Raw genomic sequence first — 18,951 nt, forward strand, 5'->3', positions numbered from 1 at the left:
CACTCCGGCCCCACTCCCCTCACACTGCCTCTCCGTGGGGCCCGCCCCCCACTCCCACCCAACCCCCTCACGCTGCCTCTCCGTGGGGCCTGCCCCCCACTCCCACCCAACCCCCTCACGCTGCCTCTCCGTGGGGCCCGCCCCCCACTCCCCTCACGCTGCCTCTCCGTGGGGCCCGCCCCCCACTCCCACCCAACCCCCTCACGCTGCCTCTCCGTGGGGCCCGCCCCCCAACCCCCTCACGCTGCCTCTCCGTGGGGCCTGCCCCCCACTCCCACCCAACCCCCTCACGCTGCCTCTCCGTGGGGCCCGCCCCCCACTCCGGCCCCACTCCCCTCACACTGCCTCTCCGTGGGGCCCGCCCCCCACTCCCACCCAACCCCCCACTCTGGCCTCAGCCCCTTATGCTGCCTCCCCCTGGGGCTCCAGCCTCACCCCCTCATGCTGCCACCCCCTGGGGTACTGCCCCCCTCTGGCCTCGCCCCCCTCACGCTGCCACCCCCCGAGGCTCTGGCGCAGATGGGGTCTGCCTTTGAGGGCTTCCTGACCCCAGGGGCGTGAGAATCCTGGCGCCCAGGGGCAGAGCCGGTCCCGCAGCGAGACACCGGCCGCCGGCCACCGCCGCTCGGCCTCTCCGCGCCCTGCCCATGCCCCCCAGCCCTTTGGGGCGGGGCGCCTCCTGCCCCACGGCGCGCGCAGCTCCTCTCCCCCCGGCGTGGACGCAGCCCGGGGGGCTCACATGTTGGACGGGAGCTTGGGCTTCCCACTTTCCACGTCGGGGCTGAACGCCACGGAGCCCTTGCGGGAGGGGCCCGCCGCGGGCCGGGGCGTGGGGACGGGAGACGGCGCCCTAGGCTGGCCCACGGGCCCTGCAGGCATCTGCGCAGCCGGGGCCGGCTTGGGGAGGAGTCCAGCCACCGAGGGAGACGAGCGGTGAGCCAGGTTCCCCGTGGACCTCCCGCCCCGCTGGCCGGAGCTGCCCTCCGCCTGCTGGGCCACCCTCTGGGGCAGGGAGGGCTGAGAGGCCGACAGGAGCCGGACGTCCCGCGTGAGCTGCCCCACGGGCAGGCCCTGGCTGCTCCGGTGCTTCCCCAGCGGCTGCGGCTGCATGAGCAGCGAGATGCGGGAGCCGGTGGCTCGGGACAGGCTGTAGTGGAGAGTCCTCCCCGGGGGCAGCGCCGGCTCGGAGCCGGGCGACGGAGCCCCCGGCGGCTGCGGGAGGAGCGACGTGGACGCGGAGGCGCCTCGCGAGCTGCCGAGCTGGGCGGCTGGCGCCGGGGGCTCCCCCTTTGGCGCCAGCCTCGGCGGGGGCGGCCCCCCGCTCTCCAGGGGCGACTGGGACTGGGAACTCACCGAGGAGGGCCGGGAGCCCCCCAGGCTGGGCTGAGAGCGCCGCGCCGGCCGGGGGAGCAGGGCGGCCTCGGGCGAGAGGGGGCTGGAGCCGGAGGAGGGGGGCAGGAAGATGTGGGCCTGCAGGCCCTGCTGGTGAGTCAAGGCAATGGCCACGCTGGTGGTGGCGGCGGCCGTCTGCAGCGGCGCGTGCACCAGGGGCTCCCAGATCACCGGCTTGCCCGGCTCCCGGCCCGCGGGCTGCAGGCCCTGGGCGCCGTGGGCCATGTCCCGGTCGTGCCTCACGATCTGCTGGATCATGTCGTTGTTCAGGGCCCCCGCGCTGTGCTCCGCCCGCTTGCGCAGCAGGATCGAGTTCTTCTTCCCTGCGGGCCGAGAGACCAGGGGTCACCGCCCTGCCGGAGCCGGAGCCGGGCTCCCCCCGACGGCCCGGCTCGCGCAGGAGCTGGCTCCCGGCCGCTGTGCGGGAGGGGCTGAGGTCTGGCGCCCTGGGCTCCCCGCAGCCTGTGGGACCGGCCCCGCCAGTGCGGAGGCAGAGCTTGGGGGACGGCCCCTCCTGGGCAGAGACAGGTCCCCTCTGCCCACGGTGCTGCAGGTGGCCCGGAGGAGGAGGAAAAGGGCCGGGGCAGGAGCTGCCCGGGGGCACGGGGTGGCTGGCATGCACCTGGGCTGGGCGCTCCCTCACCAATGCGGTCCAGGCGGTCCATGGCCACGGTCTCGAAGGCCCGGCGCATCATGGGGTGCTCCTCCAGCACCTCGTTGAAGTTGTCCACCGAGAGCGAGTAGAGGCGGCAGTAGGTGTCGGCCCGCACGCTGGCCGTCCGCCGCCCCCGCGTCAGCAGGCAGATCTCTGGGGGGACACGGGGCTCGGCATCAGGGCCACGGCCACCTCCCTGCTGGCGCCACGGCGCCGCCCCCGCCCTACACTGGTGTCTCCTCTGAACGAAACCCAAGCGCGAGAGGGCAGGGGGCTGATCCGGGCAGCTCAACAGCCGTGTCCAGAGTCAGGAACAGAACCCAGGAGTCCTGGCTGGCCCGGCCACCCCTTGCACTAGCCACTAGGCACCGCTCCCTTCCCCTCCCACAGCTGGGGAGAGAACCCAGGAGTCCTGGCTGGCCCGGCCACCCCTTGCACTAGCCACTAGGCACCGCTCCCTTCCCCTCCCACAGCTGGGGAGAGAACCCAGGAGTCCTGGCTGGCCCGGCCACCCCTTGCACTAGCCACTAGGCACCGCTCCCTTCCCCTCCCACAGCTGGGGAGAGAACCCAGGAGTCCTGCCTCCCAGCCCCTCCGGTTCAAGCCACTGGCCCGGATCCCTGCCTTGGCACGAACAGATAATTCCTATGCTCCGTGACCCCCACGGAGCCCTGGACTGTCCGAGCGGGGCCCCTCCGTACAGCTGGGCGGGTGGGAGCGAAGCCAGGGCCACAAGGGGAGGGCCACGGCCGTGCGGCTGCTGGGACAGACGAGCCCTGCCCCCCCCCCGGATTCCCCGGCCCCGCCCTGCCGCGCGCTCACCGCCGAAGTAGGAGCCGTCCGAGAGCTTGGTCTCCTTGCTGCCCTTGGTGAGGACGCTGACCACGCCGTGCTGGATGAAGTACATCTTGCGGCCCACCGTGCCCTCCCGGATGATGAAGTCGCCCGGCTGGAAGACCTCGAAGCGCAGCTTGGTCAGCATGGCCGTGACGAAGTTGGGGTCGGCGTTGGCGAACAGCGGCATGTTGGCCACCAGGTTCCGGCAGTTAAAGTTGATGATTTCCTGGGGGGGGGGGGAGGAGGTGTCACTGAGAAGCGGCACCGGCCTCGGAGAGCAGCCCACCAGCGAGCACCCCCCCCCACTTGCATTGGCCAGAGGGGGCAGGGCTGGCCCCACTTGCCTCTGCCGGGGGGGGGGTGCAGGGGCCTTGGGCCTGCGCCCGGCCCTGGGACTCCCCTACCTCCTTGAGGGGCTCGCTCAGCTCGCCCAGGATGTTCTCCTCGTCGAACATCTTGCCCTGGTAGCGGTGCTCGTAGTACTCGTGGATGCGCTGGCGCGTGTCCCCGGGCAGCTTGTGGAAGGACATGTACTGCTCCACCTGCTTGTACTGGGGGAGGCAGAGCGGCCACGTCAGGGGCTGCAGGGCGGCTGGCCGGGGCCCGCGCCAGGCGAGCGTAACCCCCACCAAGTGGCTGGTTCCTCCCCGCTCCCAGCCCCGCCCGCCCGCCCGCGGGGCCCTCACCTTCTCCTGGTACTGGCGGCGGGAGGAGTCCAGCGACTGGATGAGGGCCGTGGCGTGGCCGATGAACATGGCGTAGCAGGTGGCGCCCACGATCATGCTGAGCATGGTGAGCCAGACGTCGGTCATGCCCTCCGGGGCCTGCTGCCCGTAGCCGATGCAGAGCATGTGGCTCATGGCCTTGAACAGGGCGTGGGAGTACTGCCTGCCCCAGGAGTCGTTCTGCCGACAGGAGGCGCCTGAGCGAGCTGCAGCCGGGCCCAGTCCTGCCCGCGGGCTCCCCCTCAGCCCACAAGGGAGCACCCGGCCCACGCGGCCACCAGGACCCTGGGCCAGAGGCTTCGCCCCCAGCGCCTGGCGGCGGCCGGGGGCCCAGGTCTGCCAGCTCTCGTGAGCGGCAGCAGGGACAAGGCCAGAGGGAGGCTTCCCCTGCCTGGCTGAGGCCGGTGTCTCCAGGCTCCCGGCAGCGAGCAGCGAGACGGCACGGATGTGTGCACGCACCCGGGGGCAGAGAGGAGCCCTGGCACAAGCGTGTGCACATGCACGGGGGCAGAGAGGAGCCTGGGCACGCACACGGGGGCAGAGAGGAGCCCGGGCACGAGCGTGTGCACATGCACGGGGGCAGAGAGGAGCCTAGGCACGCACACGGGGGCAGAGAGGAGCCCTGGCACGAGCGTGTGCACATGCACGGGGGCAGAGAGGAGCCCTGGTACGAGCGTGTGCACACGCACGGGGGCAGAGAGGAGCCCTGGCACGAGCGTGTGCACATGCACGGGGGCAGAGAGGAGCCCTGGCACGAGCGTGTGCACACGCACGGGGGCAGAGAGGAGCCCTGGCACGAGCGTGTGCACATGCACGGGGGCAGAGAGGAGCCCTGGTACGAGCGTGTGCACATGCACGGGGGCAGAGAGGAGCCCTGGCACGAGCGTGTGCACATGCACGGGGGCAGAGAGGAGCCCTGGCACGAGCGTGTGCACACGCACGGGGGCAGAGAGGAGCCCTGGCACGAGCGTGTGCACACGCACGGGGGCAGAGAGGAGCCCTGGCACGAGCGTGTGCACATGCACGGGGGCAGAGAGGAGCCTGGGCACGCACCGGGGGGCAGAGAGGAGCCCTGGCACAAGCGTGTGCACATGCACGGGGGCAGAGAGGAGCCTGGGCACGCACCCGGGGGCAGAGAGGAGCCCTGGCACAAGCGTGTGCACATGCACGGGGGCAGAGAGGAGCCTGGGCACGCACCGGGGGGCAGAGAGGAGCCCTGGCACAAGCGTGTGCACATGCACGGGGGCAGAGAGGAGCCCAAGCACGCACGTGTGCACGGGGAACACTCCCAGCCAGCGACATGCCAGAGGGTCTGGCCCACGAGGTCCCCCCAGCTGGACCTGGGATCAGGTTTCTCTAGCCCCTGCCTGCCCCTTTATAAAACCTGGGCTGCCCCCAGGCTCCAGCCTGCCCCAGTTAACGGCGAGTGTGTCGTGGCCCCGCCCTGGGCCCCCCGGCTGGGGGGGGGGGGGTCCAACCAGCGCCCTGCCCAATACGGGTTTGCTCCTCGTGTCCCACGATGGGCACAGGGAGGGGCACTGGGCAGCACAGGGACAGGCCGGAGCCCGCCCCCCCCCCCCCCCCCCCCCCCGGGCAGCAGAGCCCGCCCCCTGGGGGACTCACCACCATGTGGTTGATGGACACCCAGCAGTCCTCGGGGAAGTCCTGCAGCATGGGCACCAGGAACTGCAGGCAGCCGTCCCAGTGGCACAGCAGCAGCATCATGCCGATGAGGTTGACGATCCGCACCACGGCGCTGGCCAGGTCGTAGGTCATGTGGAAGATCTGAGCCGGGGCAGAAGGACTGTGAAAAGCCAGGTCCCTTCCGCAGGGCCCCGCAGGGCAGGGCAGGGCCGGGCCGGGAGCCCCCAAAGGCTCAGAACCTCCCCAAAAGAGCCACAGGGTCCCCAAATGCCCCTCTTCTGGCCAGGGCTTCAGAACCCCCCTGGATTCTCTAGCCAGGGACCCCCAAAAATGCCCCTCCCCTGGCCAGGACTTCTGAACCCCCTGGATCTCCCCAGCCAGGGACCCCCAAAATGCCTATCCCCTGGCCAGGACTTCTGAACCCCCTGGATCTCCCCAGCCAGGAACCCCCAAAAATGCCCCTCCCCTGGCCAGGGCTTCTGAACCCCCTGGATCTCCCCAGCCAGGGACCCCCAAAATGCCCCTCTCCTGGCCAGGACTTCTGAACCCCCTGGATCTCCCCAGCCAGGGACCCCCAAAATGCCCCTCCCCTGGCCAGGACTTCTGAACCCCCTGGATCTCCCCAGCCAGGGACCCCCAAAATGCCTATCCCCTGGCCAGGACTTCTGAACCCCCTGGATCTCCCCAGCCAGGGACCCCCAAAATGCCCCTCCCCTGGCCAGAACTTCTGAACCCCCTGGATCTCCCCAGCCAGGGACCCCCAAAATGCCCCTCCCCTGGCCAGGGCTTCAGAACCCCCCTGGATCTCCACAGCCAGGGACCCCCAAAATGCCTATCCCCCAGCCAGAACTTCTGAACCCCCTGGATCTCCCCAGCCAGGGACCCCCAAAATGCCCCTCCCCTGGCCAGGACTTCTGAACCCCCTGGATCTTCCTAGCCAGGGACCCCCAAAATGCCTCTCCCCCAGCCAGAACTTCTGAACCCCCTGGATCTCTCTAGCCAGGAACCCCCAAAAATGCCCCTCCCCTGGCCAGAGCTTCTGAACCCCCTGGATCTCTCCAGCTGGCAACCCCCACAACGCCCCTCCCCTGGCCAGGGCTTCTGAACCCCCTGGATCTCTCCAGCCAGGGACCCCTCCAGTACCCCTCCCCCAGCCAGGACTTCTGAAGCCCCTGGATCTCTCCAGCCGGGGACCCCCACCACGCCCCTCCCTGGCCGTCCCACCTCCTCCCACTGGTGGATGTAGCGGATGAGGCGGGACAGGCGCAGGAGGCGCAGCAGGCTGAGGATCTTGGTGAAGCGCACGATGCGCAGGGCCCGGGCCGTCTTGTAGACGTCGGAGTCCACCTGGGTCTCCAGGTCGACGACGAGGAAGATGTAGTCCACGGGGATGGAGGAGATGAAGTCCACCAGGAACCAGCTCTTCAGGTACTTCCTCTTGATGGTGCGCGGGTCCAGGATGATCTCCGTGTTGTCCTCCACCACGATGCCCGTGCGGAAGTTCAGCACCAGGTCGGCCAGGAAGAAGGTGTCCGAGAGCACGTTGAAGACGATCCAGGGCGGCGTGTTCTCGTCCTTGAAAAAGGTGATGCCCACCGGCAGGATGATGAGGTTCCCCACCATCAGCAGCAGCATGATGAGGTCCCAGTAAAACCTGCGGCGGGGCGGGGGGGGGGCAGGAGAAAGCGAGGGAGAGAATGAGAATGGCCAGCCAGCCGCTGCAGCCACGTGAGAACCTGGAGCTGCCGGAGCCGGGCTCAGAGAGGCGCCACGAGGGGTATAGCCCACGTCCTCGGGAACCACAGAAACCCAGACGTTTAACAGGGAAAGGAGGGGGGATCCCTGTGAGCGGTAAGGCTGGGGTGACAAGGCTAATTAAGAGGGCTGGACGTGTGTCATCCTGAGCGCTCGATGTCCTAACGAGCCGTGCACGGCGGAGGGGGCTTTATAATGGGACAGCCAGTTAACGGCTTTGCTCAAGCCCCAGGAAACGTTGCGCTAGGCCTGTGGGGAGAGGTTATGGGGGGATGGGATCCCAGCCTGGAAGTGCCTTCTGGGAAACAAGAGATTTGATTGTGGGCTCTTCGGTCCGGCAGACAAAAGTCTAATACGGGGGGGGGGGGCGGTTTTGGGTCGGGAGCCACTGACCCACAGAAAAATCAGTCAGGGCTGCACACGAGCAGGAAGCAACAAAATCAAATCCACTCCCCTCTCACGGACGTAGAGAAGCAGGGAGACGCTCCCCGCACACCACAGCCTGGGGGGGCCAGGCTAGTAGATTGTGTGCGCTCTGGCCGCATGGTAGGGTGGCAGAGGGCTGGAAGCCCTGAGCCTCGGGGGCCGGATCCAGGCAGCCTGGGGGGTCACATCCAGCCCTCGGTTCCCCAGCCCTGGTCTAACACGAGCCCATGGCTGGGAGTCCGAACTAGGCAGACTCAGAGTGGAAATGAAGGGCGAAGGTTTAAGAGTGAGGGTAAGAGGAGAGATTAAAAAGATGAAGACTTTTCAGCTTGGAAAAGAGGAGACGAAGGGGGGATATGATACAGGTCTCTAAAATCATGAGTGGAGTGGAGAAAGTGAATAAGGAAAAGTTATTTACTTGTTCCCTTAAAATAAAAACTAGGGGTCACCAAATGAAACTAATGGGCAGCAGGTTTAAAACAAACAAAAAAAGGAAGTTCTTCACACGCTCAACCTGTGGAACTCCTTGCCGGAGGAGGCTGTGAAGGCTAGGACTATCACAGGGTTTAAAAGAGAGCTGGATAAATTCATGGAAGATAAGTCCATCAATGGCTATTAGCAGGGCTTGACAAACGGCAGCGAAAGCCCCGCACTGCACGTGCGCGCGCTGCCAGTAAATGGGGCACACGGCTGAAATCCACTTGCCACAGGCGAGTAGATTCTATAGTTTGTCGAGCCCTGGCTGCTAGCCAGGATGGGTAAGGAGGGGTGCCCCCGGCCTCTGTTTGTCAGAGGGTGGAGATGGATGGCAGGAGAGAGATCGCTTGATCATTCCCTGTTGGGTTCCCTCCCTCTGGGGCACCTGGCACTGGCCAGTCAGCAGACAGGGTACTGGGCTGGATGGATCTTTGGTCTGACCCAGTCTGGCCGTTCTTATTAACCACGACCGGCACGCAAGCAGCCCGTCGCCTCTGGTGGGACTCGGGCTCCCCCCAGCAGCGTCCTGCCCCGTCACCCCTGGATGGCGGGTTCCCCGGCCTGAGGACGTGCACAGACGGGACCCCCCCGGGAGATGGGCAGGTGCTGAGAACACAAGGCTGGGGAAGGTGCCTCTGCACGCTGGGCCCCAGGGAGGTGCAGGCCTGGCGCGGAGCTGGGTAGAGCTCACAGCTGGGCAGACAGAGCCCTTCGCCCGCGCCCCCCGGCTCGCTTGGGCCCCTGCCCTGACGTGCTCCAGCTCCTCACGGCGCAGTCTTCCTCCTCCCGACGGCCGCCGCCGTCTAGCCCATCCCTGGCAGGCGTCTGTCCAACCTGCTCTGAAATATCTTCAGGGATGGAGATTCCACAATCCCCCAGGTAACTTATTCCAGCGTTTCCCCCACCCCCCGACACGTAGTGGGGGGCTGTCTGCTTTGTAACCTGGCTGCGCTGTGAGTGCAATTCGCACGGACTCACCCACGTGTGTTCGGCCCAGCCTGGGCAGAGAACAAGGCTCTTCCCAGGGGAGAGACAAAGGGAGGGGGGCGGAGACGGACACCTGGCTGGGGGCAGGCTGGGAGCTGGGCAAACTCGAAGAGATGGGACTAAATCGAGTACTGGGGGACCAGGCGCCTGGGTACCCCTGCCCCACGGGGTCTGAGGCTGCCTGCCCCTTACTCCGATGTCCACATTGAGCCTGGGCCGCGCCGTATCTCTGAGAAGCAACAACCCCTCTATTCTACTGGCTGGCAGAGTCACATCTGGCTGTGGGCGGCGGTGCGGGGCCGTCACACACCCCTGCCAGGAAGTTTTTAATGTCCAGCCTAAACCTCCCTTGCTGCAGTTCAAGCCCCTTGCTTCCTGTCCTAGCCTCAGAAGCCAAGGAGAACAATGTTTCTCCCTCCTCCCCGTGACACCCTTTTAGATACTTGAAAACCGCTCTCATGTCCCCTCTCCGTCTGCTCCTTTCCAAACTCAACAAGCCCCGTCCTTTGGCCTCCCTCCCAGCTCATGTTCTCTCGACCTTTCATCATTCTTGTTACTCGTCTCCGGACCTTCCCCAATTTCTCCACATCTCTCTCAAAATGTGGTGCCGGGAACAGGACACGCTCCTCCACCTGAGGCCAAACCAGCACAGAGTGGGGCAGGAGAATGACGCCACGTGTCTTGCTCACAACACACCTGTTCATGGAGCCCAGACTCACAAGAAGAGGGATAGCTCAGTGGTTTGAGCATTGGCCTGCTAAACCCAGTGTTGTGAGTTCAAACCTTGAGAGGGCCAATTAGGGATCTGGGATAAATCTGTCAGGGATGGTATTTGGTCCTGCTGTGAGAGCAGGGGGCTGGACTAGATGATCTTGCAAGGTCCCTTCCAGCTCCATGAGATATTTATGTTGGCTTTTTTTGCAACAGTATTACACTGTTGGCTCATATTTCACTTGTGGTCCACTCTGACCCCTAGGGGTCTAAACTACATGGCTCCATCGACAGAGCTATGTAGATTTGTTTGTTTGGCAAAGGGAAATGAAGCCGCGATTTAAATGATCACGGCTTCATTTAAATTTACATGGCTGCTGCGCTGAGCCGACAAACAGCTGATCAGCTGTTTGTCGGCTCAGCGCGCTAGTCTGGACGCTCCCCTGCCGACATGAAAGCCCTTTATTGACCTCCCTGGTAAACCTCATCCTACGAGGCATAACGGGGAGGTGGATAAAGGGCTTTCAGGTCGGCGCGGGAGCGTCCAGACTAGCACGCTGAGCTGACAAACAGCTGATCAGCTGTTTGTCAGCTCAGCACGGCAGCCATTTAAATTTAAATGAAGCCGCGATCATTTAAATCGCGGCTTCATTTCCCTTTGCCGATCAGCCTAATCTACATGGCTCCGTCGATGGAGTCATGTAGTTTAGACACAGCCCTAGATCCCTTTCTGCCGGACTCCTTCCCAGACAGTCGCTGCCCATTGTGTGTGTGAAACTGACTGTTCCTTCCTAAGCGGAGCACTTGGCATTTCTCCTTATTAAACTTCATCCTGTTGACCTCAGACTATTTCTCCAGCTTGGCCAGATGGTTTGAATTCTGACCCTCTCCTCCAGAGCAGGCGCAACCCCTCCCGGCTTGGGATCATCTGCAGACTTAATAAGCGTCCTCTCCATGCCAGTCTCTAAATGGTTGATGAAGATACTGAACCGAACCGGCCCCTGCGGAGCCCCGCTTGCTCTGCCCTTCCCGTAGGATTGTGAACCGTTAATAGCGACTCTCGAGAACGGTTCTCCAGCCGGCGATGAACCCGCCTTACGGCAGCCCCTTCTCGGTTGTATTTCCCTAGGTTGTAGATGAGAAGGCCCTGAGACTGTATCAAATGCCTGCCTGAAGTGGAGGTCCCACGCCCACCGCTTCCCCCCAAGCTGCCTTCCATGCAGCTGTGCTTAGTACCAGCACCTGGACGGGGTTGCTGCTGGGCACTAGCAAGGCCCCGAGAGGGGGTCCCAGAGTCCCAGGCAGGGCCCCCGGGGGATCCCGTCACCGCAGCCTTTGAGTTTCATTGCCCACGTACAACTGGACAGGCCTGAGGGCCACGTTGCATCCCACGCTCCATGCAGGGAAACTCCCTGCCCCGCCATCCAGCCCCTCCGTGCCCCGACTCTCCTACCCTCGCATGCCCCCGCCGCAGCCTGCCCAAGCCTCTGCCCCGGGCAGGCCCATCCGCCCCCCAGCCCGCTGGAGCGCGTCACACTCAGATCCAGCCACGGGGGCCCAGCTCTCCCCCCGTGTCTGCGTCACAGGGAGCCCACAGTGGGGGGAGGGCTTTGGTTTGGAGGGAAAACCAAAGGGCAGGACTTCAGAAGAGCCCGCGCCTGGCATCAGGGACTTGGAAGAGAAGGACGCCGGGGACTGGGCCTGGCGCCCCACACAGGAGGGTGCCCCCAGTGGGATCTGGCTGGTAGACGGGCACTTCGGGGCTGGCCATGCCCAGGCCTCAGCCGCACGTACTGGGGAAGGCACGTGCAGCCCTGGCCCCTTGCACGAGCACAAGGGGTGGGTGCGAGCAGCTACACGGCGCGGGAGCCAGGGCCACAGGCTGCGACAGAGACAGCCCTGGCCAGGCACCCGCACAGACGCTCCCCCCCGCAGAGCTGCACCCCTCGGCAGCCCGGGCAACGGGGGAGGCCCCAGCCAGTCACCGGTGGAAATCCAGGCCCCCCGTTGCTCTGCGGGCACCTGGCCAGCTCACACGTCAGCCCCCCTGCGCCCCAGCAGAGCAGCAGCCCGGGAGAGAGGGGCTCTGGGGAGCGGCCACCGGGGGTCCCCTATTTCCTCACAGTAGAAACCAACAGTCACAAGCTGGGGCCTAGGGCTGGGCAGGCTGCAGGCTGGGCTAGGCCCTTCCATGCTGGGCTAGGCCCCTCCGCGCCGCCACGCCGGGCTAGCCCCCTCCGCGCCGCCACGCCGGGCTAGCCCCCTCCGCGCCGCCACGCCGGGCTAGCCCCCTCCGCGCCGCCACGCCGGGCTAGCCCCTTCCGCGCCGCCACGCTGGGCTAGCCCCTTCCACGCCGCCACGCCGGGCTAGCCCCTTCCACGCCGCCACGCTGGGGGCCACACCTTCCACGCCGCCACGCTGGGGGCCACACCTTCCACGCCGCCATGCTGGGCTAGCCCCTTCCGCGCCACCACACTGGGGCCTCTCCAGCTGCAGCCAAGAGCTTTCCTGCTGCCTGGCCCTGTGCTGGGACGCCGGCCCCTCAGGGGTCCGTGTCACCTCGCCCTTGGCCCCGACAAAAGCCATTCAGGGGCTCACCGAGGCCGCGGCCCTGCTGTCTCAGTTACCTGGTAAGCTCTTTAGGGTGGCGCTTGTCCTTCCGCCCCGCGCCGCACAGGGAGGCCCCGGCTCCCACTGGGCTCAGTTGCTGGCATAATGCGGATAATAAACACCTGAGTAATCCAGCCCGGCCGCTCCCTCCCGGCTCCTCCATGCCGCCCGGTCACCTTCCCCAGCAGGGCTGCGGCTCACACACGGCGCCTCTCCCTGGGGGCAGGGCAGACCGAGCACACGTGCAAAGGGCCCTTGGCACCACTGAGAATCGGCCCCTGGGCGCTGCCAGCCTCCCCCACGTGAGCGGGCTCCTCTCAGGCTCCAGCCTCCGACGGGCACAGCGCATCTGCCACCTGCAAGTCCCGTCTTGCCGTCTCCGCCCCGCCATGTGACTCCGCATCCCCGTGCCAGCCAGCGCGTGGAGACAGCCCAGGGTCACCAGCAACGGCCCCTCGAGCGTTCTCCGCCCAGTGCGGGATGGATTTTGTTCTGTGCACCGAGGCACATGCGGGTGTGCACCACCCGGAGAAACACCTGCTGTGGGCACGCTACGAACCAGCAGGGCGGCCGCCCACAAGGCTCCCATCGCCCTTCCTGGCCAAGCTCCACCCTCAGCCCCCCAGCCAGAGCCCGTCCTGCGGGGGCAGGGCTCTGCAGCCACCCCCACACAGGAGCTGGGGCAGGAGTGACTCTCTGGGATCGGGTGCACGGTACAGAGCCACTGCAGGCAGCCGCACGGCCGGTCAGTGCCTGGCCCCACTGCACGGTACAGAGCCACTGCGGGGAGGGGGCCCTGTTGGTTAACGGGCTCCCTGACTGGCCTGGGGCGGACAGACCAGCCCCCCCCAGTCCCTTTGCTGGACCAGCACAAGCTGCTGAGGAAGGGGCAGATCCCACCCCACCCCCGCTCACTGCCGGCCGGCCTGGCATGTCACCCCTGGAAGTGGGGTGCCCCATAGGGCTCCCGTGCCCCCCGCCTGCTGCGAGGACCCTGGCACCCAGGCCAGCCCCGTCTCCCTCTCCCGGTGCCGCAGGCCTCGGCCCGAGGAGCAGAGGGCGTGGGCCACGGGGGCAGGGAGCCCCGGCTGCAGGACTCAGGCCTCCGCCAAGAGCCATCGGGGCCCACCCCTGGGGCTGAGCAGGGAGCCTGCCAGGGAAAGCCAAGCCCAGCCCGAGGCCTCACGCTCAGCACCTGGGACAGCGCCAGTCCCACACCAGCCCCTGTGGGAGAGGGCTGGGCAGAGGCCTTGCACCCAGGGTGGGCAGGGATGTGGGTGACATGCCCCCCTGTGCATGGGGTGGGGGCAGAACGGGGCCTGAAGTCGCTGTAGGGGGCAAAGGGCAGGGCCTGGCCGGGTGTGGACGGGGACACGGGGAGGGCTGGGGGTGGCCGGCCAAGGAGAAGGGGCACAGGGGGTGGGTGGCAGGGGGCCGGGGAGGACCGGGAGGGCTGAGTTGGGTGGGTCCTGCTTGGGCAGGGAGCTGGACTGGATGACACCTGAGGTCTCTGCCCACGCTGGGTTCTAGGACAAGGGCAGGGGGCAGCTGGGGCCAGGGAGAAAGGGACCGAGGGTGAATGGACAGCGAGGAGAGGGATCGCGGGGGGGGGGGGGCGAGTCAGGGAGGCAGCAAGGCCAGGCAGGGCAACTGGGGGCAGTGAGGCCAGGGCAGCGGGGGGGGCAGGGGGCAGCGGGGGGGGCAGGGGCGAGGCCGGGGGGGCAGGGCAGCAAGGCAGGGGCAGCGGGGGGGGGCAGGGGGCAGCGGCGAGGCCGGGGCAGCAGGGCAGCAAGGCAGGGGCAGCGGGGGGGGGCAGGGTCGAGGCCGGGGCAGGGGGCAGCGGGGGGGGGGCAGGGGCGAGGCCGGGGCAGCGGGGGGGGGGGGCAGGGGGCAGCGGGGGGGGGGGCAGGGGTGAGGCCGGGGCAGCGGGGGAGGGGCGGCGGGCAACGGGGGGGGGCAGCGGGGCAGCGGGGGGGCCCTGACCTGAAGTCGCTGTAGGGGTGGATGATCCAGGACCCGGCCGACTTGACCCGCTGCTGCTCCAGCTCCACCGCCTTGTGGCTGCCGAACATGCGCAGCGAGAACTTGTTGACCGCGGGCTGCAGCAGGGCCCCGAGCTGGCGCCGCACGAAGGTGCCGGCCGGGTCCTCGGCGTCCGCCACGACCGGCTCCGCCGCCGCCTTGCCCGGCCCGGCCTGCGCGGGGGGCCCCGAGCCGCCGGGGGCCGCCCCGTCCAGCGCCGGCGGCTTGTCCCGCGGCCCGGCGCCCGGCGCCGCCTCCATCCCCGCGCCCGGCTCAGGCCCCCGCGCCCGCCCGGCCCGGCTCCCGCGGGCACATGCCGCCGCCTCGGGCTCCGCACGCGGGGCCGCCGGCCGGGCAGACGTCAGCTGGGCCGGGAGCCGCCCCCCCCCCCCCCAAGCCGGGCCGCTGCTGCCCCCTGCCGGGCGCCCCGAGATGGCGGCGGGGACTCTCGGCCCCCCGCGGACCGCGCTGGGTGGGCCCCGAGAGCAGCTGGGGACAGTCTGGCTGGGCCCGGCCCCCGCTCCCCTGCACCCTCAGCCCGGCTCCCCTGCATCCCAGCCAGGCTCCCCGCCCAACTCCCCTGCACCCCCAGCCAGGCTCCCCGCCCAACTCCCCTGCACCCCGGCCAGGCTCTCCGCCCGGCTCCCCAGCCCGGCTCCCCTGCAACCCCAGCCTGGCTCCCCTGCACCCCGCCCCGGCTCCCCATCCAACTCCCCTGCACCCCCAGCCTGGCTCCCCTGCATCCCAGCCAGGCTCCCTGCCCAACTCCCCTGCACCCCGGCCAGGCTCTCCGCCCGGCTCCCCAGCCCGGCTCCCCTGCACCCTCAGCCTGGCTCCCCTGCACCCCCAGCCTGGCTCCCCTGCACCCCGCCCCGGCTCCCCCTCCAACTCCCCTGCACCCCCAGCCTGGCTCCCCTGCACCCCGCCCCGGCTCCCCCTCCAACTCCCTTGCACCCCCAGCCTGGCTCCCCAGCACCCTGGCCTGGCTCCCCAGCTCTGCACCCCTGCCCAGCTCCCTTATATCCTTTCTGGCCTAGGACCGCACACTGGGGCTGACCCACGGTCTAACTAGCCCAGTGGCCTGGCTCCCCACAGCAGCTGCTGCCAGAGGCTTTGGAGGGAATTGCCAGAATAGGGCAGGGATCCGTCCCCTCTCCAGTCCCAGCTTCTGGCAGGCAGAGGCCGTGGGGTTGTGTCCCGGCCCATCTCGGGTACGAGCCTTTCGCCCATCCCTGTGAACTTGCCCAGTCTTTTCTGAACCCAGGTGTGTGTTTGGCCTGCATCCCCTGGCAGTGAGTTCCACAGGTGCCTTGGGTGAGGGACTCCCTGAAGTTTGTTTTAAACCCACTGCCTGTTAATTTCATTGGTGGCCCCTGGTCCTTATGTTACCTGGAGGGGTAAATAACACAGAGTCCTAGAATCCCAGGCTGGGAGAGACATCGGGAGTCACCAAGTCCAACCCCCTGCCCAAAGCAGGACCAACCCCAACAGCCAGGGCTTTGTCAAGCCGGGACTTCAAAACCTCTAGGGAACCCAGCCCAGGGCTTCCCCACCCTCCTAGGGACAGAGCTTGTCCTAATCTCCAACCTAGGCCTCCCCCACTGCAACGTGAGCCCATTGCTCCTCTGAAGTGTGGGGGAGTCCCCGGCCCTGCCCCCCACCCGCAGCCAGAGGGGACTCTCAGCTGAGGGTGAACAGGAGGGGGCTGAGGTGATGGGGATGTGGTGCAGCACAGACTGGTTGGCACAGGCACCAGGAGCAGCCAGGACAACCCATCGGGGGGCTCGGAGCCAAACCCTGCCCCTTCCCGGCCCCTCAAGCCAGCTGAGACTGACCCTCTCCCAGCCCCTGGACCCAGCCCGGCCCCCCCTCCAGCCTTTATCCTGCTTCCCAGGCAGAAGGTGTCACCTGGTCACCCCCCATCCGGGCTCAGGACACAAAGGGCATCGGCCAGTGTGTGCCTGAGGGAGGTCATTACTGAAATTCCCATCCCTGTGTAGGTATTGGGGCAGGGCCCAGGGAAACTGAGGCACGCGCGGGGTTACTACAGGACAGGAGACCTCACATGCATTAATACGAGGCGAATAAAATCCCCAGTGGGTCCCACCTAGTCACTTTCCCCATTCCTGAGTGATAGCCCTCTCCTTAGCCCCCATGGCTGGCTCTTTGCCACACTCAGCCATCCCTGCTCTATGACAGCTGCTCCATCCCCCCCGTCATTTGGGATCCCCTTCTCTGCACCTTTCCAGGCTGGTCTATTTCGAGATGGGACAGCAGGCAGCATTGTCTGTGTATTGTCATTAGGCTACGTTAGCCATCCCTTTCCTAAGGGTTCTCAACATCCTGTTCGCCAGGAGATCGACCCATGGAGAGTAGGCCCATCAATGGCTGGGCAGGGAGGGTGTCCGTAGCCTCTGTCTGTCAGAGGCTGGGAATGGGTGACGGGAGGGATCCTTTGATGCTCCCTCTCTCTGGTGTGATGCTTATAGGAAGCACATGGGATCTTTTCCAGAGAAAAGGCAACACGCTGCGTTTATTGGGAATACAGTAGAAAAATAGTTAGCGTCTGCTTCATAAAGACAAACACACCCACAAACACACAAGGTCCTGCTGTTACTGAAAGTTACCAGTCTGTTGCTCACAGTCACTTACTGGCCAGGCAGGTGAAATGCGAGGGGGAAGAGCGGGGGCTTCTCTCGGTCCAGACCGATGCTCAGATGTTCACGAGACCCGGAGATTCGTGTAAGATGCTCCGTCTTTTATAGGATTTTTCTCCCATTCGGGTCTATGCATTTTGCATCATCAGCTCTTAATCAATCATCAGCTGTTCTGCTTACTGTTTATCTGGGAGTTATTCTTTACATCAGTATGTTGGTGTCTCCAGTGTTATTTCAAGGCTGCCTTGTTTGTAACAAAGCGCTCGCTACCTGACGCTCTAAGGCCTTCCATTTGTGAGGACAAAGCTCTGCGACTTTGTCCACACACACGACTACTTCTGACTCGGAGACACTGGGCTGGGTTCCCTAGGGAGGGGGTGGAATCTCCATCCCTAGAGGTGTTTAAGTCTCGGCTTGACAAAGCCCTGGCTGGGTTGATTGAGTTGGGATTGGTCCTGCCTTGGGCAGGGGGCGGGACAGGATGACCTCCTGTGGTCTCTTCCAGCTCTATGATTTCAGACTGTTTCTTCGCCTTTGCCACTTTGCAACAGAAAAAAGTTCTAGGACTCCGCTCCCATAGAGCTCCTGATCCTGGCGCGCCCGAAACAGGTCTGAGCTCTGCTCCTTGACTGACTGATCGGGGGGGGGGGCACTGTGACATTATTGGGTTTGGGGAGGAACATGCAGATCACTGGGGCACCCACTGGGGTGTGTTTGCCCCCCGATGCTGCGCCCAGGGAGGTGTCCCATAAAAGCTCATGTTTTGCTGGGTCTGTTTGTGCTGCTCACCCGCATGTCCGATGTTTGCATGTGAAGTTATGAATAGGGCTCTGGGCTGGTATTTGAAACGTTTACAGCTGGGAGACAGCCGCAGGCGTGGCTGCCTATTGTGAGGGGCGGCGGCCCTTAAGTGTTACCTGCAAACCCCTGAGGAATTCTGCTGCAGACCAGCAGGTACCCCATGGCTGTTTGCCAAAGGATGTGGCCAGGTGACGTGTTCATGGGACGCACTCCATGCTGGGAGGTACCATCGCACAGGAGGACGGTGGATTTCCCTCCGCATGGGCAAAATCGTAACAGGGAGCCTAGGGGTTCCTCCATTTGTCTTCAAGCCTGCTCTTCACTTCAGAAGCATCCTAGCTATTGACCAGAGGCCCGGGAAGGACTGTTGACCCTTCCTAACATAGGATGTCCTGGTCCCTTGGGACGGGGAGAAGCTGTTGGTGAGATTGGCTTTATAACCTCTCACCGGTATAAGGTGAGTGCTGGGAGGCACAGGGAAAACTGGGGTGTCGAAGGGGATTTGCTTGTGAGGCTTCTTGCTGGCCTGGGTGGCAGCTAACGAGTTCTTGGTGACTGGCTTGGTGCCTTAGCAAGGAGGACCCCCAGTTTTCAGCTATAAGGAGCCCTGGCTCTAAGCAAATCTTGGCAATGACTCCAGACTAAGGATGTTACAATGCAGTTAACTGACTAGTCGATAGGCACTTCCACATTCCCTACGGGGGCTCTTGTACGTTTCAACAGAGGAATGCAGAACTCCAGGCGCAGCCTGGGGCCAGCGGGGAGTCTTGTGCATTTCAAAGCCATGGAGCCTGGGGTCAGCGGGGGACTCTGAGTCCCCTCCTGACACCGGGCTCCATGCTACACTGCATGCCGCTAGGAGTCTGGGGTCAGCTGGGGAGTCCTCAGCTGACCTCGGGCTCCACTGCCCCTTTGAAATGTGCGGAGGCGGCAGTTTCAAAGGGGTAGCTGCCATGGAGCCAGGGGTCAGCTGACCCCAGGCTCCACAGCTGCCCCTTTAAATCTCGCTGAGGCGGCAGTTTTAAAGGGGCTGCCTCTGCACAGCTGATCCGCAGATCAGCTGTGCAGCAGCCGCCTTCCCTTTGCTGTCTCTATCTCAGAGCAGGAGTGGGCAATAATTTTTGCCTGGGAGCCACTTCAAAAATGTTTGAAGTAGCCCCGGGCCACCCCAGAAGGGCCAGGGCCTAAATGGGAAGGGAGGGGGCTCCCCCATCCCCAGACCATGATTGGTCTGGGGGTGAGGGAACCCCT

The 18,951-nt window shown here is 65.6% G+C and overlaps 1 protein-coding gene across 3 annotated transcripts; it reads right to left on the reverse strand.

The window, feature by feature from the left end:
• Positions 1-414: 414 nt before the first annotated feature.
• HCN3 (hyperpolarization activated cyclic nucleotide gated potassium channel 3) lies at positions 415-14,634 on the reverse strand. Of its 3 annotated transcripts, none has more exons than XM_075908477.1 (8): positions 12,238-12,476; positions 6,478-6,907; positions 5,233-5,394; positions 3,571-3,789; positions 3,289-3,435; positions 2,870-3,110; positions 2,015-2,200; positions 415-1,715 (listed from the first exon to the last, which is right to left on the reverse strand). In XM_075908477.1, the coding sequence occupies exons 1-8, from the start codon at positions 12,381-12,383 to the stop codon at positions 736-738; spliced, it is 2,511 nt and encodes an 836-aa protein (XP_075764592.1). In that variant the 5' UTR covers positions 12,384-12,476; the 3' UTR covers positions 415-735. The 3 variants fall into 3 exon arrangements, with proteins under 3 accessions (XP_075764592.1, XP_075764590.1, XP_075764591.1); XM_075908475.1 differs by lacking the exon at positions 12,238-12,476 and adding an exon at positions 14,204-14,634 and having other exon boundaries at positions 416-1,715; XM_075908476.1 differs by lacking the exon at positions 12,238-12,476 and adding an exon at positions 14,204-14,630 and having other exon boundaries at positions 417-1,715; positions 2,036-2,200.
• Between the last annotated feature and the right edge of the window lie 4,317 nt (positions 14,635-18,951).

Source organism: Pelodiscus sinensis, chromosome 24, assembly GCF_049634645.1.
Source record: "Pelodiscus sinensis isolate JC-2024 chromosome 24, ASM4963464v1, whole genome shotgun sequence".
In the NCBI taxonomy this organism is placed as follows: domain Eukaryota; kingdom Metazoa; phylum Chordata; order Testudines; family Trionychidae; genus Pelodiscus; species Pelodiscus sinensis.

Excerpts from the sequence above, each read along its gene's own strand:
- HCN3 (XM_075908475.1), bottom strand. The coding sequence starts at position 14,502 with ATGGAGGCGGCGCCGGGCGCCGGGCCGCGGGACAAGCCGCCGGCGCTG. Across the intron at positions 6,908-14,203 it reads CACCCCTACAGCGACTTCAG|GTTTTACTGGGACCTCATCA; the intron begins GTCAGGGCCCCC and ends GCCCCGCCGCAG. Across the intron at positions 2,201-2,869 it reads GGACGGCTCCTACTTCGGCG|AGATCTGCCTGCTGACGCGG; the intron begins GTGAGCGCGCGG and ends GTGTCCCCCCAG.